Genomic DNA, 24470 nt, shown 5'->3' with positions numbered 1-24470 from the left:
AGTGCTGATGCTGCTTGATGTGTGGATCTCACTGCTGACATGCCTTAATGGACGAATCTCAGAACTGATGTGCCTCGATGTACAGCGCTCAGTGATAATGTGCCTGCTATGGTCTCTTGGGTTGTGCTCAGGACTGCTATGGCCTCTTGGGTAGAGGTCAGGAGTGCTGTGGCCTCTTGGGTTGTGCTCAGGACTGCTATGGCCTCTTGGGTAGAGGTCAGGAGTGCTGTCATCACTTGAGTAAAGCTCAGGAGTGCAGTAGCCTCTTCGATGGAGGTCAGGAGTGCTGTGGTCTTTTGGGTGGAGGTCAGCAGCACTGTGGCCTTTTGGGTGGACCTGAGGAGTGCTGTGGTCTTTTGGGTGGATGTCAGCAGTGCTGTGGTCTTTTGGGTGGAGCTTGGGGCTGTTTTTGCTTTCCTGGGTCTAATGCAGGAGTGGTGTGCTGCCTACTGATCTTTGGAGCACTGGGCAATGAATACTTTCTGCTCAAATGTACAAAATATGTTAGTCCTTTATCTGCTGTGATAAAGTGTATAAAATTTTTAAAAATACTGAAGCTTCCTACCCTTTTCTTGACATTGTTCCTTCCAGGGTGCCTTCCATGTCATCATAGTGACATTCAGGAACACCGTGGCCTCTTTGGTGAAGCTTGGGGATGTTTTGCTTTACTGGTTCTAATGCAGGACTTTTGTGCTGTCTGACGATCTTTGGAGCATTGGGCAATGGATACTTTCTGCTTAGAAGTACAACAGATCTTAGCACTTTATCTGGTATGATAAAATACACTATAATTTAAAATAGCAGTAGGTTCTTACCCTTTTTTTGTTTTTTTTTCTTTCACAGTGCTTTCCATCTCATCATCATCATCCTCTCCGGGGAAAAAATTGTTTTTAGGTCTAAGAACATATATCATCATTTCAAAATATGCAATTATTAGTAAATGATGTGCACCACCAATTAATAATAAAAAAAAAAAAACAAAAAAAAAAAAACAATGAAACACATTCTTCCCCCTACATTCTTCTTCTTTTAAATTTAATTGGTGAGTTCCCTCCATCACTTCCAATGTCAGTGTGATCAACAGCTTGAGGAAGTTTCCGTCTAGCTTCATTGTAGTCATCTGGGAAAGTAAAAAAAAAAAAAAAAAAAAAAAAAAAAGCAATTTTAAGTAATACATAACACTAGTTCAGTTTGAAGAAAGAGGTGAATTAATGTAACTTACGTGATGTGTAAATAATTCTGGCCTTATGGGGCTTCCATTCATCTCCAGGACATTCTTGTAATTTTACAGCTTTTGCTACATCAGTTTTATTTGGAGGCCACATGCACTCTCCATTTTTCATCCAAATGGAAGGTACAACTTCAACCTCATTGGTGTTGTCAAAAACAACTATGTGAAACATCTAATGAGAAAAAAATTGAAACCACAGTAACATACTCTTTAGCCAACTGAAATGCTAAAACAAAAGGGCTATTTGTCTCAATGCAATAGTGGAACAACAACAAATCGGTTTTGGAATGGTAGTCTCACATACTTCTGGGGCTTATTTCTAACCATGAAACATTTGATGTTAGTAGAGAGGTTGGAAACAACAAAAATTCCCAGCTCTCTTGAGTCAATAGGATATGTAAAGAAGTGTTCCACCTGTTTATATTCATTGGCCACAATGTACACTATTCCTTTATCCTCAACAATGTTCTGGACTAACAACAACTTTTTATCAATTTTGATGCAACAATCTCTCTCTTTGACCTTCACAACTACATCATCTGTAGCAAGCACTCTATATTGACGAACTTGTTGTGAGAAGCATTCTGGCACTGGCCCATCCATATGCTCATTTTCCAGTTTTTGAGTTGCCTCTTTAACATCAGAACTGTAGCTGTCATTTTCCATCTCTGATAATCTTCGTATCACCTGAGTCAAAGGATTAAGTGGACCTCGAACCAATTTTTTTAGTTTTCCTAAGAAATTTTCAAAGGGAAATGCTGATATAAGGTCTAAATTACCATGGACTTTGACATCATCACTGAGATGCACCAGACCATGAATATTGTATACCAAAACTCCTCACCGTAAAGCAGGCCAAAGTGTTCAACGAATGACACCAAAAGAGTTTTAGCAAAGTCATTCAACTCCATACAATATTGTGGACTTGCCAAAATATACACGCCTACTGACAACAGCATGAAGTTGTCATAGATCTGAGGCTGCAGAATACCCCTCAGCACAACTGGACCAGTGTACAACAAGAATTGGCGTAGTTCTGTGGCTTTCCACCTACATCTTTCAGCCAGAACCCGTGGCCTTCGAGCAAACTCGCTTGGAATGTAATTTCTCAGTGCAAGAAGTCTATCTGAAACTATGGAAGCTTGACTAGATGAAATGCGACAGTACAAGGGACCAGTGGTGCTGATCCACAAGTCTAAGAGACGTCTCATTACACCCAGACAAACCAGGTGCATATAATCATATGGAAAACAAGTGACCATGTCGATGCCAACCTCTGTAAGAGGTGAGTGTTGGATGTGGTGTTCTTCATCTGTGGCTTGCCTAAAACTATCATCAGTTCTGCGCCTCGCATTAACCTCAGGAAATGTCATTCTATTCGGATTTGCGGATACCTGTTTGGTGACACTTGTCACATCCATGATAAGCAGTGTGTGACTTCACACCTCTGATGAACGCTCGTGCTGGGGTGTCACACACAACAGAAACAACATTCAAAAAGAAAGTTTTCTGCTTGAACAGAAACCCATCTTTCAACACTTTTAGCTCTTGAACCAGATCATGAAGATACTCAGTCAAGGAATTTGGCTTAGAAGTACCACAAAACAGTCCAATCAAAATAGGTTTCTTGGTGTATCCTTGCAACAAACCAAGAATTGGCCAAAACTGTGTAGTTGTACTCTTGAAGATAGGTAATCCATCAAAATTTAATTGCAGTTTAAAAACATGTCTGTCTGGCACATTACGCCAAATGACATCTAGAATTTTCCGAATAGAATTCAGAATTCCACAATAATGGAACACACCACCTGCCACACTGCTAATTTTGTAGCTCGTTTTTGTTTTCAACAACGTTCGTCCATCCTTTGGCAGAGAGGGATGACAGATTTTGAGGATGCTGAGAAGCGCTGACAGAGCTATTAGAGATATTCCAAATTCAATTGCCCAGTCTGCCAGAGAACTCTGCAAACCACCATCCATCTCACTACACTGTTCTCCAAGATCAGGCAGATCCTCAACAGAAGCTGCACTCTTTTCATGTACTTCCTTATCCTCAGTGCCATCAACTAGATCATCATCACTTTCATCACCAATTTGCATGTCAGATTCCTCTGAATCATCAACATTAACACTTGTCTCATCATTCACAATTCTTTCCCCATCATGCTCGTTTTCCATTAGTTTACTGACTACCCTTAATGCCTTTCTTCGTGAATTGCCCCTATCATTGTACATCCAAGTCTTTTCCATACCGTGGCTTTACTCAGGTCTTTTGTTCTTCAACCTGAAACAACAAATAAAAGAAAATATTTCAAATTGTAAAATGAATCATATAAATTATTAATAATACAGAAAGCAAACACACACACACCAAACACAATCAAGAAAATCATAAATGAATTGGTGAAACTACAAGGTCCATGTACGTTTTGATAGTTGTTGGCACCTTTAATAGTTTTCTTCATTTGTTCCAAAAAAAATATTTTTTGATTGACAGGTTAAAAACCATGAACCAAAAAAATCAAGCAGAAATATTTTTGTTTTTGTTGTTGTTGAACAAATGGAAAAATGAACAACGGTGTTGTTGTTTTCTTAATTTCTGCTTATTTCATTTCAAATTGAAAGACAAACTATCAAAACAAACACATAAACCCGTTTGCTCTCATTACATAATTTGTCAAACAACACCATTGTATTATTAAATCTATACAACTTGAATATTACAATCTGAACCCAGATAGCAAGCCATGATCGAAATAATGTTGATTCAATATTAATTTGTCAATGTTAACATCATTGAATCAATATCACTTTTGCACCCTCAATTAATGTTGAAATTTCAACAAAAAATAAATAAATAAATAAATAAATAAATGGTAATGGCATTGAATCAATGTTTCCACTTTCAGAAAATGAAACAACTACAACTGACTTAAAGCCACAGCCTGAAATCAACTGAAAATAAAAGAAGACAATAAATCTCTCAAGATAATTCTTTTTGAGAATTAACAGGTTTAGATGTTGATGTTTTATTGAAAATGTTTGGTCACCATTTTGGTGGTCAGTGGTTCTTTTAGTTGGGCAGTTTGACTCTGCTCTTTTTTGTATAGTTTGTGCTCTTTGTAACAGTGTTTACTAAAACACACCATTTGTTGCAAAGAAACAAGAAACAATAAACTAGTATATAAGACAGTTTTCTGCCTCACAAAGCAGAGTATATTTCTAACCTTGTTCCTGACCAAAAGTGGTTAATTGTTATTGAAATATTTACCAATAATACTTTCTTGCCACTGATCATATTCAGATTTTTTTTAAATAATGATGACCAATGTTGGTGACCAAACATTTTCAATAAAACATCAACATCTAAACCTGTTAATTCTCAAAAAGAATTATCTTGAGAGATTTATTGTCGTCTTTTATCTTCAGTTGATTTCAGGCTGTGGCTTGAAGTCAGTTGTAGTTGTGTTTCATTTTCTGAGAGTGCAAACATTTATTCAATGCCACTACCATTGACTTTTATTTGCTGAAATTTCAACATATTTTCAACATTAATTGAGGGTGCAAAAGTGATATTGATTCAATGATGTTAACGTTGACAAATTAACATTGATTCAACATTATTTTGATCATAGCTTGCTATCTGGGAATGTAATCGACGAACATTTAACATTAGTGAACTGATTACATTTTAATATAGGCCTAACAGCTACGATTATGCATTGTTCATACTTACTCTACAATCCAAAAAAAAGTAACGTTAAACCAAATATAGGCTATAAAATATATTTTACAATATTCACTTACCAAACTTCGTTCGCTATGCTCGAGTCAATTGAGGAGTCCACGGCCGTTAGAGATGTGCAGCCTCAAGTGCATTCAGTGCCCGCCCAATTCTTCAATAACTCTGATTCCGGGAGTAATTTTTTTTTTTTTTGGTTAAAGCGTTCTAAAACGTTAACCAAACCAGCTAAATCGCAAGATTACACACTTTTAAATGAAAAAAAAAATCCAAATCGAACAATAAAGGTACAAGATTGAGTCTGAGTGTGTCCTGACTGCAATGAGGTTAAAAACGGCAAACCCATGAAGCATTGCGCTTTATGCGCGCTTTTCTAGATGCGACCTGATTGGTAGATTTTTTTTCTTGCTCCAATATGCCCAATAATACTAGGACATTTTCAGAAAGAAAACATATGTGTGAAATTGGCCTTGTTTGTGCATAAATTAAGATAATCAAACAATTAAATTTCTATCTGCTGCTAATTTAAAAAGCTTGCTTCCTTCTAACACTATTATACAGTATATAGGTACCATTAATATGTAGGTATATGTATATATATATATATATATATATAAAGCAAATATTACACACAAACAAAATTATTACAAACACACACACATACATATATATATATATATATATATATATATATATATATATATATATAGCTATATATACATACATATATATGCTTTGTGTACTGTGTTAGACTGTCTTAGTATTGCGCTTTTGTTGGTTTGCTTACGGTTTGTTGTCCTCTATTGTAAATCTCTTTGGATAAAAGAGTTTGCTGAATGATTAAATGTAGCCTAAATGTAATATAAATTTAAAGTTTATGGTGTCCCATAATTGATTAAACCTTGTTGATGGAGAGCAATAAACCCACGTTGTAAACAGGAATAGGGGAAACAGCTGTGTTCATGAAAATATTATCAATTATGAAATATCTGTGGGAAAAGTCTGGCCACACATATGTGGCCCACAGTTCTATATTTTACATGTGGCCCAAATAATACACTTAACAATTGGCCCATATCTTGTTTGCCGTCTTAAAGACGGTTCCATGTCCACCATAACCGGGCCATGTTCGGTTCACATGCCTCATGCCAGTGCCGACTGAATGCCAGCTGTGCCGGCTTCATGCCAAATCAGGGCCAGAAGTCTTTGCTACCTGGGCAATATACGTATCTGTAACGTCCTTGGTTTTCTTATAACGTTAGGAGATCGTACTGACGACGTTGTGATATGGTAATTTGATGGTAATAATATTACGGGCATACAACGTTGTAGTTACGTTACTAGTAAGTCATGGAATGACCATTATATTACGAATAGAGTACGTATCTGGAACGTCCTTGGTAATCTTATAACGTTAGGAGATCGTACTGACGACGTTGTGAGATGGTAATATGAAGGTAATGAAATTACTGGCATGCGACGTCGTAGTTACGTTGTCAGTTAGTAAGTCATTAAATTACCAAAAAGTACGAATACATTACGTAACTGTTACGTCGTGTGTTATCTGGGTTTGACTTGGCGCAGTAATATCTTCACTCCGCTCCCTCTCCTGTAAATGTCACGTTGGTTCTATTGACGGAAATGAGAGGGAGGATGAGAGAGAGCGGGGGCCGGTGAGAGTACTTTTCACGAGTGAAGATATTTCACAGCACTTGCTGTGGTATTCCGCCATACAATTCCGCCATCACAGAAAGCAATATAGGCTCTAGCATACCCAAATCAAACCCGAGTTTGCTGGCTTTTTTCGCTGAGTTTGCTGTGTTGTAAACATGTTCATGCGGCAGATGATGTAAAAAAGCTTACCTAATTTGTGTGCAGCAATGGATAACACAAGACTTTTATTTATTTATTTTTATTCATTTTACGTTTATATGTGAGTTTTGTACACCTTGCATGTTAACAAACTTTCAAGACTATCAATTTTATAAATGACTAACTTATAAAAACAAATTTATATCTGTCTTTGTAAAGAAATGCCCACTTTATATGCGGCTCGAGTCGCTGCTGTGACGCTGTACAAATGCTTCCAGTGTGAATACTCGTGCGTCTCTGCAGCTGCAGTTCACGCTCACGCGCTGCTGACACATGCGGTGTGAACCCGGCCTTACCGCTCAGGTACCTATAGAAATTATTCTACTAACTCTATCCTAACACTCTAGTAACAGCCTAGTACTACTACTCTAAATGAGAGTTAGTTGACATGTAGCTGCAAAGTTACTGATAGTTAGTAGGATGTCTGAACAACATGAGTAAATGATAACAGTTTCCAGTTTGGGTGAATTATCCCTTTAAGTTTAAAGTTTTTAAACAGAGAGATGTTGAAAAAATAACAATAAACATGAAAGCAAGACTGAAACCAAACTATTTATTTATTTATTTTTTTTACTGAAAGCATTTGTAATTGTGAAAACAGTATTACAAAGTACGAAAGAAAAGAAACACATCAACCATGTGTAGTTGGACAGAAACAATGGTTGTGTTTGAAAAAGGAAATCAAGATACTTCCTGTTAGATTTTTGTATGTTAAATGGAGAATTGTGTGTTGTGTTTTGCAAAAAGTGTTTTATGAAATTGAAAACTGAATCGAAGATTTAAAAAATTAGTGTACGGTTTTGCATGTAGTTCTGCTGTTTGAGTGTCAGGTTTCAGAAATTGTGTGACTTGTAAGGATTTTGTGTGAGCGCAGTTGAAAAAAAAGGTGGAGAAGAGATTTAAGAAGTTTAAAGGTGCCCTAGATTCAAAAATTGAATTTACCTCGGCATAGTTAAATAACAAAGAATTCAGTACATGGAAATGGCATACAGTGAGTCTCAAACTCCATTGTTTCCTCCTCCTTATATAAATCTCATTTGTTTAAAAGACCTCCGAAAAACAGGCGAATCTCAACATAACACTGACTGTTATGTAACAGTCGGGGTGTATGCCCCCAATATTTGCATATGCCAGCCCATGTTCCCAACATTATGAAAGGCATTAGACAAGGGCAGGGCGTCTGGATGTGATGTGCACAGCTGAATCAACAGACTAGGTAAGCAAGCAAGAAAGAGCAATAGCGATAAATGGCAGATGGAGCAATAATAACTGACATGATCCATGATAACATGATATTTTTAGTTATATTTGTAAATTGTCTTTCTAAATGTTTCGTTAGCATGTTGCTAATGTACTGTTAAATGTGGTTAAACTTACCATCGTTTCTTACTGTATTCACGGAGACAAGAGCCGTCGCTATTTTCATTTTTAAACACTTGCAGTCTGTATAATTCATAAACACAACTTCATTCTTTATAAATCTCTCCAACAGTGTAGCATTAGCCGTTAGCCACGGAGCATAGCCTCAAACTCATTCAGAATCAATGTAAACATCAAAATAAACACTGTACTTACGCGATTAGACATGCTGCATGACGAACACTTTGTAAAGATCCATTTTGAGGGTTATATTAGCTGTTTGAACTTTTTGTATGTTGTTTAAGGCAAGCGCAAGCTCTTGGGGCGTGGAGCACGAGGTTTAAAGGGCCACACACCCTGAATCGGCTCATTTCTAATTATGCCCCAAAAAAAAAAAAAAAAAAAAAAAAAAAAAATATATATATATATATATATATATATATATTACATCTTTTAAAAAAAAGTTCTATGTAGGGCTGGGCGATGTATCGAATGCTTTTGTCACGCGCATTTCTTCAGTAAAGCCGGTTCCCTGATTGCCGCTAAATCGCCATCACCTGCTTTCAAATGAAGCGGCATTTAATAGACAGAGCCGTAGTTCACTGATAAGACACGCAATATCGCGTTCAATATCGACGGCGATACATATCGATATTGAACGCGATATTGCGTGTCTTATCAGTGAACTACGGCTCTGTCTATTAAATGCCGCTTCATTTGAAAGCAGGTGATGGCGATTTAGCGGTAATCAGGGAACCGGCTTTACTGAAGAAATGCGCGTGACAAAAGCATTCGATACATCGCCCAGCCCTAGTTCTATGGCACATTTAAGATAGAAGTTCACAAGGCATTGATGCTTCAAAAGACTTTCCCAACAAAACAGTCCTGTTCTTACTTTACTCTTTGGAGAACTTGATGGCACCTCAGAGGCATGGCATGCAACAACATTATCCGAACCAGATCTGCATTTTCCAGGATGTGCTCTAGAACAGTAAACAACTGTGTAATTGAAACATGGGAGGAACTGCAGCCAACCACAACTATTCGCAAAAAAAGAAGTGTTAAAAAACAATACGGCACAAAGAGCTAAGGGAGAAAAAATAGACCTAAAGACTGTCTTGCGGAAATCTAATATGCCAAAAAATGATATTGATGATATCTTTGAATTGTTTAAATTTAATTTTTTTAAGCTTTTTTCTAAATACAGATTTTCTATATATAAATTGTAATTTTCAAATTTGTCAAACAGTTTTTTAATCATGTTTAAAAAATAAAAAAAGGATACAAAAGTTGTGTTTGTGTGCATGTAGTAATTTGTGATCAGATTAGTTTAACCTGTACATGCTTACAGTTGAGAAATACAAAGAAAAATTATACAGAACGAGTTTCTTTTAAGCCCACCCCACTGAGGAAGGTGTTGCAGAAAACACGTCTTAAAACATGAACTGAAACTAATTTGTACAAACACATGGGTCAAAATATCTCCAAAGAGCAGCTTATATATGAACATATTCAGAAATAGTCTGAGGTTGATTTTTATCAGAAAAAGATATTTCAGTTACTCCAAACATCAGTTTATGTATGTTTAAAGTGTGCTAATTTTTTAAAGATGAAATGGTTAACTCTTGCTACAGCCATATTTTGTCATGTTTGCACAGTGACATATTTGATGTTACACCAGGTTTATTAAGCATATAAAAAAAAAATACAACATGGACATTACATGTATGCTAAATATATTTAAAGTTAACTTTTCTCATCCATTTGCCACTTGAGGTTAAAGAAAAAACAAAAAACGAAAACAAAAAACAATTTTCCATTAGTTGTCATATTGATTTAACTTTCGGTGAAATTTTGCTCACTTTGCAATTGCTTAATCAACTTTTACACAGTCAACTTTTTACAGTCTAGTTGGCTTTATTAGAGCTGAGTTTACACCATAACCTGTCCCAGAATGCCTCATACATCTCTGGGTCCTGTGGCCAGTCTAGATAGGTTCTAGTTTTTACCAGCCGGGCCAGTCTATGATGGGAGGATAGCCAGCGAGACGGAATCATTTCTAGGAAGACCAGGATAAGAATGTCCCTGTGTTCTACCTGGAGCCTGTAGGTGGCCAGCTGCATCTCCAAAGAACACCAGTTGCTACTGAGGTAGTTGCGACTGACGAGACAAAGAGTCTGGCGACTTGCGTAGATGCTGTCTGTGATGTTTTCCACAATGTCTTCTCCCAACTGAAAGTCCCGACTGTGTAGACAGAGACGCAAAAACGGAGGGCCGCGCCTCTCTAAGTTCGGAAGAAGTTCCTCCATGACCCAGTGTTCATCTTTAGCGCTGTAAGACACAAAAACATCATAGCGGTACTGATGTTTACCGTTCCCACGCAAAGCCTCTCTGAACCATCCACTGGTGATGTGATAGAAAGGCGCGATGTATTGGCCTGCAAACTTATATGACAGTACCACAATAATAAAAATACACAAAAGTGCAGAGGTGGAGGCAAAGAACACAAATTCGATTTCAAATGAGCAGGTCTCCTTAGCATAACCAATAAAGTTGAGGTGGTCAATTCCATTGTAACTCAAACACTGCAGTTCTTTCATGGTGGGGTTGAACATGTTAACCTGCACCTTCCTGTTGTCCTTCACCCATGAGAGCAGCCACGCATTATCACAATTGCAGTACAGACTTAAGCCCTGAAGATAGAGATATTTCAAACTAGTGAGATGTTCCACCAAGTTTTGAAGAACATTGATGTTGTCTTTTAGAATGAGCACTAGACCTCTCAGTGCCTTTAAATCTTTGGTCAGACTTCCATCCAGAAAGAATAATCTGCAGTTCGCCAGGATCAGCGTCTGGAGTTTGGTCAGATTGTGAAACATTACGGCCACGTTTGGCTGCTTAGTCAATTCAATGTTTGCCAGTTTTAAGGTTTTTAAATGAACAAGCTGATTGATTACAGACAAGTCTCCAATATCACCTGAGAACAATGAGTTAAATTCCAGACCGACGACAGATCGGACATATTTCCCAATGAATTCATTTCCACAGCTCACATATACTGCATCTATCTGAAGTGTGACTACAGATGTCAAGAGTGAACTGTTGCAGTCCTCAATAGTCACATATTGACCTTTGATGTGCAAGTTTAGGGCCTGATCCAGAGTAGTATTACTCCCAATCACAAGCTGCATTGGTCTCAGGCCTGAACTAATTAAAATATTACTAAAATTATATGGAATTATGCCAAATATATCAAATAAATGCAGCTTGATTGGTGACATGTCAGGTGGGAAGTTCAGATCTCCTAGCAGAAGTGTGTTAAGGTTAATAAGATGTCCAAATGAATTAGATTCGATATGAATAATAGGATTTTCTTGGAGATCTAGGACCATTAGTCCATATAAACCACTGAATGTGTGTTGATAAATGTAAGATAACTTGTTGCTACAGAGATAAAGCTCTTTCAAATTGTTCAATCCAACGAAAGCAAAATCTTCTATGTTAGAAATGTTATCTGAGGATAAATCTAGAATTTCAAGATCTGTGAAACACATAAATTGGTATGAAACTATCTCATCTATCTTATTTGAGCTTAGAAACATAAAGGAAAGCTGTTTGACTATCTGTGGATCTGAAGCACAAAGAGATTGGAAGTCATTTGGTCTAAGCACACACCTAATTATGGAAACAGAAGTGAGGTTCCTGAAAATCTGAAAGAACCAGTATACATCTATAAGTTTTTTTTCATTCTTAAAACGATTTTCAAGCCAAAAATTTTTAACATCTTTACAGCCATCTGATATAGTCAGTGGAAAGTTAATAGTCTCATAAAAAACTTGAAAAGTCTCAATTGAATATAACTTTGCTGCTGTACACAAATCATTAATGTTAAGTACATCCACCATGACACCCAAATTATTGATTTTATGTACTCCAATTAAAGTAAGATCTTTGACAAAGTCTTTAGAATGAAAGATAAATTCAAACAGATTTCCCAAAACTTCCAAAGCTCCCTCATCTACATGCTCTAATTTTCCCATTTTCAATATCACCTTTTCAATGTTTAACACAGTAGATATGTAACCATCAGAAGTTTTGAAAACTGAGCAGTTTGGGTACTGAAGTCTATTTAATGTGTGTTCATTTAGATTAAACTCCTTCAGTGATTTTACATTTGCCAGTCGACACAGAACCTCAGATATATCCTTCAAACACACTTCGGTTAAGTATAATTTTTGCAAGTGAGGAATCGTTTCAAAAAAATTTGGTGGCAATAATGATAACCTATAGTTTGAAAGAAGCAATGTGTTCAGTGAGGGAAGGCGACTGAAATCAAGAGCTACCTCACAACAGCCTTTTAAAACATTAGCTAATCTTAATGAAGTTACATTTGTCAAACCATTAAAAGCTTCCGGAGGGATCTCTGAAAAACATCCATTAATTTCAAGGTAATCCAGAGAAACAAAACGTGCGAATGAGTCTGGAGCCAAGGCACCGTGGCAGTCTCGGTCCATTTGAATGCAGAGGTTCTGTAAGTTTGATGGAAGTTCACGCAGGTCTTCTTTAATGTCAGTGACATGATCGCAGGAGGCAGTGTTTGTTTTTCCAGCACAGGTTTCAGCAACAGGAAACTCTTCCACATCACTGTAGAAAAGACATTTACCAGCAGACCAAGAAGAAACACATGATATCTTCAGAGATAATATTAGAAATGAGAACAGAAGCACCATCTTCAATTCCTCAATGATCTTTACAGCTTATGATTCTGCTCGTCTGGGCGTCGTCTCTCTCTTTCACTGGAGATAATAAACATGTCAGAAAATTTGAATAAGACATAAACTTCCCTTTTCTGTGGCTGAATTCTATGAAGGTGTGACTCTTAGTCAGTTGTCTTATTTCTCTGTGGTTTTAACACCATGTATGAGCAGTGGCGTGCAGTCTTCCACGAGGGCAGGGGCGCAATAGCGTTTCTTTGGGGGGGGGGGGGGGTGCCTTTGCACGCCACTGTGTCTGTGTGTGAGGGCTTTAAAGCACAGTTCACTTAAAAATAAAAGTTCAGCCATCACTTACCCTCATGTCCTTCCAAACTTGTAGGATTTTCTTTCATCTGTGGATCATAGGTAGATATATGCATAATATCTGCTGATGCTCCTCAACAGACATTCTACTAACCAAGTAACTTTGCATGTATATGTCAACTTCTTCTACTAACTCTATCCTAACACACATAACAGCCTACTAATACTTTTATGAGAGTTAGTTGATTTTAGTTACAAAGTTACTTAGAGTTAGTAGAATGTGGATCATTGATATAAAGTGTAACCAGAAAGTCATACAGGTTTGGAACAACATGGTGATTAAATGATAACCATTTCATGGTGATGAAAGAATTTTAATTTTGGGTGAACTATCACTTTAAGTTTAAAGTTCTGAAAGATCATTTATCCAGTCTGAACTTATTATTATCGAGCTGAGGAATTCCATCAAATTTTCTGCTATATCTGAGAAAGTGCACTGTGGCAGATTCAATATCTTCAGAGCTATTTCACAACAATTACCTGCATGCAGTGGTATACACAGCAAATATAATCAAGCTACGGTTAAGTGCAATCATAAAATTGTACAGAATAATAAAAACTTGAAGTCTTCTAGGATCAAAATCTGACAACACATTTGAATATTAATTTATTAGTTTTTTAGAGTTTTTTTCTGCATATAAATATCACCAACATATTAAAAAGTATTGTTGAAATGACAACCTAAAACATTTAATACTTAATGTTTAAATGTTAAAAGTAATTTAAAGCAATGAAATACTTCAGAAAAAAAAATTCCATTGCTTTGGTTCCCATAAAAGGGGAAGAGACCCATTGCTCAAACATGGTAAAAAAAAGCTTCCAATATATAACAATTTTTCTGTATCATACATAAATAATTTAAAAAGCAAAAAAATTATTAAAGGTCCATTACAATTATGTGTCTACAAAGTAACATTCTTAAAAAATTAGCTTACATTCAACCTACTATATGTTATTTTAAATTATTAAACATTTCTCTTCTTTTTCTCAACGGTGGAGTAACTTGCATTTTTCATGGCATTTGAGATGAGTCAGTGAATTTCAGTAATCTTAAACACTGAATCTACAATGCATTAATTGAATGTTGCAGACCATAGACAAACCCTAATATGCAATACACAGACAAAAGACAAACCTGTCGACATACTCGTCATAAAAACTTTGAAGGTTCTTTTTTTTTTTTTGCCTATATAATGTAGGAAAGTGGATCCAGCTGTCTTGACTGGGGTTGATTTTAACTCCACACTCTCTCATTGAGCTTGAATAGCTTGTTCACAGTTCATGCCTCCAGAAGATCAACGTTGAGTGGTCAGGCTAGCAGAAGGATGTTTAGCTCACATCTTTGTACCATTGTCCTTATCCTCAGTGTTGCCATTCTCATCACAGTGAAAGCCACCGTTCTCCAAGGCATAATTCTGCTTACTCTGATCCTCAACGGTGCTATGTGTGCCTTCTCCGTCCTCATCCTCCAATGTATTCCGCCTACAGCGCTTGAATGAGTAATGGACTGAAAATACATACAGAAGTTCATGATACTGAGTTATCAACTCTTCAAAATCAAGTGAATGTTTTGATACCCAAACATGCTTATCCCCACTGTGAATAAAACCCTCATATTCCTAATGCTTAAATGCTTAAATAAAGAATTTCATCTTACTTCCCACTGCAACCCCAGCCACAACCAGTTGGAAGATACTGTAGATTAAGGGGAAAGCAAACATGACCTCAAGCTCCGCAGGGGTGAAGGACAGCTGGGTAATAGTACTTGCCAGCTGGGCATTTTGCATGCCCGTCTCTAGCGCGATGGTGCGGCACCTGCAATCACGTTCACGAGAAAGAAACCATCAGAGAAAACAGCACAAGTGTTTTTTTCTTCAGACTTCTTGCCACTTTTATTGAAGCCTCAGAAGATGTGTGCTAACTGCTCCAAACAAACCAGCTAATGCTTCATTGGAAGACAAAATTTACATATTTTTACCTGTACCAAGGTTGTCCCACAAAGCGTGCCAAGAGAAAGCCCAGCCCAAAGCCGATAAAAGGATAAATGGTACCGATGATCCAAAGCGAAGGAGAAATGGTCCATGAAGACTGATATAGCACACCACCGATAACTGCAATGATGATGATGAGGAAGATTCCCACCACGGATCCTACCTATACGTACAGATACATACAAAGTGAAGCAGCACGGCATGCATAAGAATTTACGACAATAAACTCAGAAACAAAAACACACCTTGAGGATTTTTTTGGCTGCTTTGGGCCATTTGTGTTTCACGTAAATCCCAAGAGCGACAGGCACAAGTAAACTGACTAACGTGATCCCTGAAAAGAACATCAGTCCAATTAAGATACAAGATCAAACAAATACATAAAATGAAAAATCTTTTCATTTTTTCAATCTTTCAATTTTTTCAAAAAAGTTATTTGACGCTGTTTTACCGATGCTGTCGTAAGGGATCTGGATGGCATCGCTTGAAGTCCAGACTGTGGTGTAGACGAGCAGACAAAGAGGCATCATTCCCAGAGCCAGGATTGAAGAACATGCCGTCATGCTGATGCTATAGGTGGCAGAAATCAGCGTATATGTTGTATAGTTGTGTTATAAAATATATATATATATATATATTACTATTCTATAATTCTAAATAATTTTAGAAACTATAATTTGATCTATTTATCAAAAATGTAAAATATCTAAATAAAATATCTAGATTAGATTAGTAGACATTTTATGTGAACAACGGAGGCAAACCTACAAATGACACTGCCGCATTTTAAAACAAAATCCACAGAGCCTATGTTTACACAGGTCAACTAGGAACTAGAATGTCTTCACTATTACAAGAAACATCACATTGACAGTCTCACCTTAGGTCCATGTCTCCATCAAGCCAGTAGCAGAAAACATTGGAGCTGGAACCTCCAGGGCAACAGCCCATAACAATGATAACTACAGCCTGAACTGGAAGCACATTGAAAATCAGTGAAAGTGCAAAGGCTGTGAAAGGCATGATGCCAAACTGGCACAGGAAACCGATAAAAATGCCCCAGGGCCTGCGGATGTGTACCCAGAGCTGTCTTGCCTCGACGGTGCAGCCCATTGAAAACATTACCAAGGCCAGCATGATGGTAAGCGTGGTGCTCATCACCGTGTTGAGGATGTCGTTGAACGGATCACGGGGAACCAGGCAAGATGTGCCCGAGCAGATGGTGGCATTTTCAGGGCAGGTGGCCTCTGCTGTGCACATGGTGACAAAAAATGAGTTTGAATGAAGTGGTGAAGAATCAAAAGTAGGATCCTATAGGGTCAATGGCGTAGATTCCAATAGATGTTGCGGGAATGAAGCTTCTTGGAGAAAGTGAGCTAAGATTCCGGAGTGTTTCTATACATTTTCTTAAACACCTTCTTTCCCCCTTAGTTCCCTCTTTCTTGCATCCCGGGTGACAAAGAGTGAACTTTTACCTGTCCCTAAGAGCTTTAATATATGCATATGGTCTATAAAATTCAGAGGAAAAAATGTTGAAAAATAATTAACTTGCTGCAAATGTTTTATGGGGTCAGTGTCCAAATGCTAACACATAAAAGAAAGAGAGTGGGTGAGAAAAAAAAAGAAAAAAGAATGTCATTGTCGAGGTTAAGTTTAGGCACAATAAATGCAATTGCACCCTCTTGCCATTTTATAACATTGTGGCACTTAAATTTTATTGTTTTTCTCTGTACCATCACCACCCCTGCTGTTGCTGAGTAGAGATGACGCCTACCTGAACCAATGTTGCGTCAAAGAATACGGATGAAATAATGCCATAAGCTGTATTATTATTTTTAAAGGACCCTTTAGAGATATGACTAAAGATATGTTTGGTACCTCACTCACTTTCCTTTCAACACAAAACTGCACACACATATACCTTTGGGCACAAAGTTAAACTTTAAAAAAAAAAAAAATTTGTTTGAGGTGTTTATATAACTGCTTTAACCCTATGTCTCTTGACACCAAAGTACAAAGTTCATTGATGGAACTGGTGTATACTGTTCTCTGAGGGCATGTAAAAAAATAAAAACATAAAAATTAGCTTGTTTAATGTTTTTTACTCTCTGTTCAAGGTCCCTTTTTTAATTGTTAAGCATAATGTCACACTCATAATTTTCAAAACGTTTAGTGCAGCTTTTAGCCCTGGGTTATGAAGCCCTGTCCCAGGGTTAGCATGGCTTTTGTTAACAATAAGCACTCATTACACTATGAGACTGATTTTACCATAATTTCTTATCACAATGAGGGTTTTCAGAGTAACATTTCGAAATTGTAAGTCTACAGGTTTAAAAAGGTAGTGTAAAAAAATAATTCCTGATTATATAGTTTTAGCATTGTTTATGATATATGGCCAATTTAAAAGATTTTAGTGTCTATGCAATTGCAACTGTAAAACAAGTTGTGTGCTTGTCAAAGGCTGTACTCGTCCAATCAAATAATCTTGTAAAATACAAATAAGAATGAGGTGAAATCTCAAAACCTGACTTAAGGCGGGTGCACACTGTGTGATTTTGGCCACGATTTGGTTGTCTGAGACAAATTTTGAGAATCCTAAAGGCAGGAACATACCAAGCCGATGCCGGCGAACTAGTGGCAATGAATGCAGTTCTGTGCCTGCATAAGATGAATTGCTAATCAGAATGATCAGATGGCACGACGGACCGACGAGCTCCGACGCCAATTCAACATGTCGAATAGGCCGAAAAAAAGCCTACGAGGATCAACTTCAGCCAAAACTGCCCGATGGCTGACTGTCAGCTTGGTGTGCTCCTGCCTTAAAAGATACCTATAATCCTAGGCTAAAATCTGTAGTCTTTGTTTGCTAGTTTGACATGTTCATAGACAGCCAATTAATGACCGTTGCAATCAAATTTTACCTCAGACGAAATTCTGGCAGTGTCAGAAGATTTGGCACACAGTCCTGCAGTGTGACTTCTCCTACGACGAATGTCAGATTGTCTTCGTTTTTCGAGACAAACCGTGATCAAAATTTATGCTAGAGATGTCTTTGTAAGCCACCATTTCAGTCCCACGTGTAATGCAGCTTACAGTCAGCGAACATGTATGGGTCGATGATGTAATGCTCTGGACAAGTTTTCATGCGCTCATCCGTTTTTAACATGTCTTGACTGTCGTACAGTCTGACATAAATGACAGCTGAGATCCCACAGTGCGACATGAGGATCATGAACGTACAAGTCTGACAAGCAAGTGTGCACCTGGCTTTAGTTACTTACCACAATTAAAGCTGCAATATGTAATATTTTCTGCCCGCTAGAGGTCGCTAGAGGCCTATTCAAAACAAAATTCAAAAATGCTGTATTGTTGTTACTAAAAATAAAACTGCATCTGATTATGCTATGTTAGCTACTTCACAAAACAGAGTTTTTCTCTGAGGCGTGGTAAAGCATGGTACTCGCAAAAAAAAAAATCAATTTTATTAGATTTAATAACATTTTATTTAGATCAAAATTAGATTTAAACAATAAGACTAAATGTGTTGAGCTATATAACAATTAGTTTTCTGTCTATAAATATATCAAAATCAAGTTGTTTCCTTGTCTATTAAAATGTAAATATTAAAGCGTCTTTGGTGTCTCCATGCTTTCTACAAAATAAAAAATCGGGGGTAGCGCAGGTATGACGCAATTGACAGGCGACTTCTCACACTTTCCGGAGCCTTGGTTAAAATTGCAATTTTCTCACGATTTACAAATAGCTGCAAACATTTGGACAGTACTCAAAACAGTTGTAAGTACTCAAGTGAACAAAATATAACACTGGCCTAGTGGTTTTGGGATATTCTACTGCAAAATTCTTACATATTGCACCTTTAAATAATGTAAAAAAAAATGTGTAATGAGGACCAAAACACACTATGTTTACAATAAACTTGGGAGAAGAAACAAACCTGGGAGATCAATTATATCAGTAAGAAGTCCATTTGTTATCCATTCACTGGGTTTAACCAATTTGCAAGGATTTAAGTTCAGTAATTAACTAATTCTATAAAAAGCCCTGACAACTGATCTGAAACTTGATCTTATCATCATATCATGTTGATAAGTTTAAGTTTAAGCTCCAAAAGCAAGAGCAGAAATTTAACAGGTACAAAGATTTAATGCAACATTTAATGTCATTTTATTTGGAAGAAAAAATATTCTAGTTGACTATACAGCAACACACAGGAACAAGTCAACTCAAATATGCATGTTGTAAAATTATACAATAGATTCCTGGATTATTCGGTGAGTTTATACAGAGCTGCATGAATCCTGAAACCAGTAACAGGGATTCCCGCCTCTGCATTTGCAAAATAATACATAGATTCAGCATGTACAATTCAATGCTTTAAATTAATCACTTTCAAAGTGGTCTTTTTCACACCATCCCAGATAACATTGCACCCAGACCTTAAATTCATCTGTGATATGTATATGGTGTGGCAGTGCAGTACACTCACAACTGTTTAGTGGTAAGCTGTAGATTTCCTGTTACGTGTGCTATGAAACACCTGAGCAGGTAAATCCCAGAGAACTGGACTGAACTGTAGGTCATAGGAAAAAGAGGGGGGAGAGAAATAAAGTTATGTGTATATTGTTATAATGTATGCTACTTATCACCTTATCTGTGAAAAAGTGACTTCCTGTATTGACAAAAGCCAGTGCAACTGTTTCCAGAACCCCTAGCCTTATCTTATCAAGCTGATAACCATCTGACCACATTAAAACCAAACTGACTGACATAAAAACCAAAAGAAGTGACTAAGGATTATCACTGCTCAAACACGCATCAGTAAGATGACCTTTGCTGATACAATTAGGAAATAACTTTGATGTAGGCGATAAAGGCAGATTATCACACACATACTATCATTCAAAAGTTTGGGATTGGAATTTTTTTTTGAAAGAAGCATTATAGTAATATTGTGAAATATTACACATCAAAAATGTTGGTCCCACTTTATATTAAGTGGCCTTAACTACTATGTACTTACATCAAAAAATAGGTACAATGTACTTATTGGGTTCATATTGAATTGCAAATCACTTTTGCTGCTATTGAGGTGGGATACGGGTAAGGTTAGGGAAAGCTTTGGTGGTATGGGTAGGTTTAAGGGTGGGGGTAAGGTGTAAGGGTTGGGTCAACAGTGTAATTATAAATGTAATAACAGAAATTAATTACATATGTAGTTACATGCAGGTGTTTTTAAACTATAAATACAATGTAAAAACATGTATGTACACAATAAGTGCATTGTATCAAATTATTAATTTAAATGTAAGTACATAGTAGTTAAGGCCCCTTAATATAAAGTGTGACCAAAATGTTTTCTATAATATAATTTATTCCTGTGAAGGCAAAGTTGACTTCTCAACAGCAATGACTCCAGTCTTCAGTGTCACAATCATTCAGAAATCATTCTAAAGTGCTGATTTAGCACTCAAGTATAATTTCTTAATATGTTGAAAACAGCTGTGCTGCTTAATATTTTTATGGAACGTGTAATACATTTTTTTCCAGGTTTCTTTGATGAATAAAAAGGGCTCCATAAATATTGGCACCCTTGGTAAAAATGAGCAAAACTGACCGTGGAAATGTGTTTTTGCCATTTCTCCTCTTAGTCTTTCAAATTAAAATATTCACAAAAAATGTAACCTTTAATTGAAGGTAATTTTACAAAATATAAATGTGAAATAAATTAAATAAGTATGTTTTTCTCCAAAAAATGCTGGCACCACTAACCACAACTTGTTTGGGAAGGTCGGAATACAAAAAGTCTTTGGTGACATCAAACAGCAATCTCATGCACCTACTGTTTGCCACACATTACTGGAAATTTCAGTGGGACTGGGTTTTATGGTTTTGGAAAAACACCACAGATGGGTTTGGCATAGACAGAAGCATAGCCATGAAGAAAAGTACCTTATCCGCACTGTGATGTTTGGTGGTGGATCGTTAATGCTGTGGGGGTAATTTTCTTCCAAAGACCCTGGACAACTTGTTAGTATCATAAACTCTGTCAAGTACCAGCAGATATTAAATCAACACCTTTCTGACTGTCAGGACGTTTAAACTGGTCAGTGGTTGGATTTTCCATCTTGACAACAATCCAAAGCAAACAAAAATACAAAATAAGCAACAGAATAGTTCACTGACTGCAGGATGAAGATTTTGCCATAGACATGGCAGCTGTGGGATGAGCTGAAGAAAAGAGTCCACAAGCATGGATCTCTTGCCATATTGTTCATCAACCTTACTATGCATTACAGAAGAAGATCCAGAGCTGTTATCTTGGCAAAGGGATGTTACACAAAGTATTAAATGAAGGGGTGCCAATAATTACGGAATACATATATTTCAGAAAAAAAAAAAATGTTTTATGATAAGAATTTTTTCTGTCAACTATTTGACTTTAATTGAAAATGAAAGACTAAGAGGAAAAAATGCAAAAACAAAATTTCAGTCAGTTTTACTCATATTTACCAAGGGTGCCAATATTTGTGAAGCCCACTGTATATATTCTGTCAGGGCTCAACAATTAGGATCTGGGTCAGTATATGAGACCTTTCAGTCTAGTCCATTTCCCTTTCACTCCAGGGCTTGGTTTTCTGTGATATTTTCTACATTGTTGTTGCAAAATCTGCTGATTTGACACCTAGATAATGTTATCTTGCTGACGAACATGAGGTTCTTTTAAAACTGACTTGTGATAGTCTTCCAGCAAAAGTGATTATGAATTTATGGAGTTAAATTATATTTATATAATTTCAGCATAAAAAATCCCATTGATTAAACCTGTATGTGTGAAGCAAAATGATTATTATTATGATGATGTGTGTCTATATATCTCACCTTACAAGAAATGGCTGTGGGAAACACGTGCTGGTTTGATTTTTAATAAAGTCCCGAAGCTGTAGAACAAGAGCCAATAAAGCGCCCTGTCGGGTTCGGTCTATTTTTGTTACCACCAGCTAAAACATGACACAAAGAGAAAATGGGTTAAAACCTTATAAACCTTTGAGTTGAAAAAGTATTTTGCACTTCTTGACACTAAAATCAATTCTTATTAGTATTTTTAACCCAATCTTTAGGACTGACTCTCCACATGGATATCAAATCACTTATGAATATGGTTTTGGTCAAGTTTGTGTAAATTAAAAATTTTAGAGCTTGGCATAAATAGAAAATTCATATTCATAAAATGTGTAAAAATTCCCATGGAGTTATAAAATTTTATAAAATTGCATGACTTTTTCAGGTCTAGAAATCACACTTTTAAAATTAGGCTGCCTCAAATATCTAGGGTCTTCTACACAGTGGCAACCCCGGTTCTTCAAAGAAGGAAGGAAGAAAGAAAGAAGCTGAGGCCCTGGTTAAGAACCACTGATCTAGGCTGAGATGTTGCTAAAAGTGTACAGTACTCTATTGCCCCATGCTGGACAGTCATGGTAAGAGCATGAGAGACAAACACTCACCACAAAAGGCAAATTGAACTCCTGGCACATCTCCACAGCAACTAAATCTGCCTTCTGCAGACCTGCACCTCCATCCACCAACAAGAATGTCCTCACCAGACTAGAAACACATAAATAAGGAAATCAAAAAAGGAAATCTAAGACTTCCATAACTATATATAGTACACTGACTACTTTTTAATCTCAACACAAGCACACAAGAAGAAATATCAGTATCATGAAAACATCATCAACCTACTTTTGACGCTCTTGAAGGTATGGTTCAACCATATCTACAAAGTCCCGTGGGGCCATGTGTCCATACCCAGGCATGTCTACAAGAGTAAATGCCTTTCCCACAGTAAAGAAATTAAGCTTTTTGGTGTGGCCCTGTGTCATAATAAAGATTGAGAATTATCAACCTCTGAGCACAAAGGAGTGAACAGTGGAGAACATTCATAACATATTAGACTCACCGCAGTTTTAGAGACTCGCACATCTACCTCTGGTGCAAGAGAGAACAAGGCACGGATGAGAGACGACTTCCCCACATTACTCCTGCCCATAAAACACACCTGTAATACACACAAAGCACATGAGACACAGTTCAAAATGTCTAGTGCAGCGGTTCTCAAACAGAGAAATATATATAATAGTTCTGTGGGGCCCCAAAATGCATTTGGGCACAATGACCTTTTCGGCACTTAACTGCACTTTTCTAACCCTTTTTTTTTTTTTTTTAAATCCAAGTACTTCATCATTTAATTAAGTGATGATGACAATTAATAAAAAATGTATCTCACCTCTGGCTGTTTAAGAATAGGTACATGCTCCATCCGGACCGCAGAGGTTGAGTAGTCGATAACGTGTTTAGAGGAGGGAGTGAACAGTGTCTCTGCCTGACGGAGCTCTTCCAAGCTGGGATGGAAGATGTTGAATTCTGTCTGATTGACCTGTGAGGACAGGTGCTCCACCAGACCGCTGAAGGGGTACAGAAGACCCTGACGCCTCCTCTCAGGGAGCAGACACACATGTTTAACGGAGGCCAGCCGATGACCTCTCTGAAGGACCAATGGCCAACATGATATATGTGTCTGCAGTAAAGGCAGTGCCTTTATCCTCAGCATTATGTTAGATCACTCAGTATGACAATTGCTGATGTCAGTTTTAGGATGCACTGACATCTGCTTTATGTATTATAATGTGTGTGATATCCATTCATTGGGACTTTGAGTTCAAGGCTTTCTTGTCGTTTTCTGAAGTTTAAATCTTTCCACTAAGATTTACTAAATTGCATATTATGATTCATCCACGTTTTTGCATATACAGAGGTCATTCACAGATGTTTTCAGTATTTAAATCATTTTACAAATAGACATATGCCATGCATATGCTGCCTGTTGAAAAGTTTCAAGAACTAATAATTACACCCAGCAGTGAAACCCTCAGCTTACTGCAAACCCTACTACATAAATTCACTAGACTTAAAGTTTATAAAAAAAAGTCACTGCGTCCCGAAGAACGAACTCTGCTCTTTCAACAGCACATATCTAAATGTTATCACATTAACTGAAGAATATGTCTATGTCAACACCTATGTACAGAGAGATTAAAAAAAAAGCAATTTATTGATATTAAACATGTCGTACTTGTGTACTTGCGTGTGTTCCATCAGAACCAAGCCGGAAGAAACAA

At 37.0% G+C, this 24470-nt stretch overlaps 3 protein-coding genes across 4 annotated transcripts; all 3 read right to left on the bottom strand.

Moving 5' to 3' along the window:
* Positions 1-9524: 9524 nt before the first annotated feature.
* LOC137035778 (toll-like receptor 13) lies at positions 9525-13048 on the bottom strand. The gene has a single exon (XM_067409411.1). It carries the CDS (start codon positions 12932-12934, stop codon positions 10112-10114), a length of 2823 nt encoding a protein of 940 aa, XP_067265512.1. The 5' UTR covers positions 12935-13048; the 3' UTR covers positions 9525-10111.
* Positions 13049-13721: 673 nt separating this feature from the next.
* On the bottom strand, positions 13722-16735 carry slc10a2 (solute carrier family 10 member 2). The gene is made up of 6 exons (XM_067409224.1): positions 16154-16735; positions 15725-15843; positions 15519-15607; positions 15261-15436; positions 14940-15097; positions 13722-14789 (listed from the first exon to the last, which is right to left on the bottom strand). Exons 1-6 carry the CDS (start codon positions 16531-16533, stop codon positions 14617-14619), a joined length of 1095 nt encoding a protein of 364 aa, XP_067265325.1. The 5' UTR covers positions 16534-16735; the 3' UTR covers positions 13722-14616.
* A 21-nt stretch (positions 16736-16756) lies between these two features.
* Positions 16757-24470, bottom strand: gtpbp8 (GTP binding protein 8). 2 transcript variants are annotated; one of them, XM_067409226.1, is made up of 7 exons: positions 23579-24470; positions 23252-23350; positions 23035-23165; positions 22797-22896; positions 22174-22292; positions 19781-19864; positions 16757-16857 (listed from the first exon to the last, which is right to left on the bottom strand). In XM_067409226.1, the coding sequence occupies exons 1-7, from the start codon at positions 23900-23902 to the stop codon at positions 16836-16838; spliced, it is 879 nt and encodes a 292-aa protein (XP_067265327.1). In that variant the 5' UTR covers positions 23903-24470; the 3' UTR covers positions 16757-16835. The 2 variants fall into 2 exon arrangements, with proteins under 2 accessions (XP_067265327.1, XP_067265326.1); XM_067409225.1 differs by lacking the exon at positions 16757-16857 and adding an exon at positions 19432-19620.

This window comes from Chanodichthys erythropterus, chromosome 14 (genome assembly GCF_024489055.1).
Source record: "Chanodichthys erythropterus isolate Z2021 chromosome 14, ASM2448905v1, whole genome shotgun sequence".
NCBI lineage: Eukaryota > Metazoa > Chordata > Actinopteri > Cypriniformes > Xenocyprididae > Chanodichthys > Chanodichthys erythropterus.
This window is presented reverse-complemented; position numbering and strand designations above follow the sequence as displayed.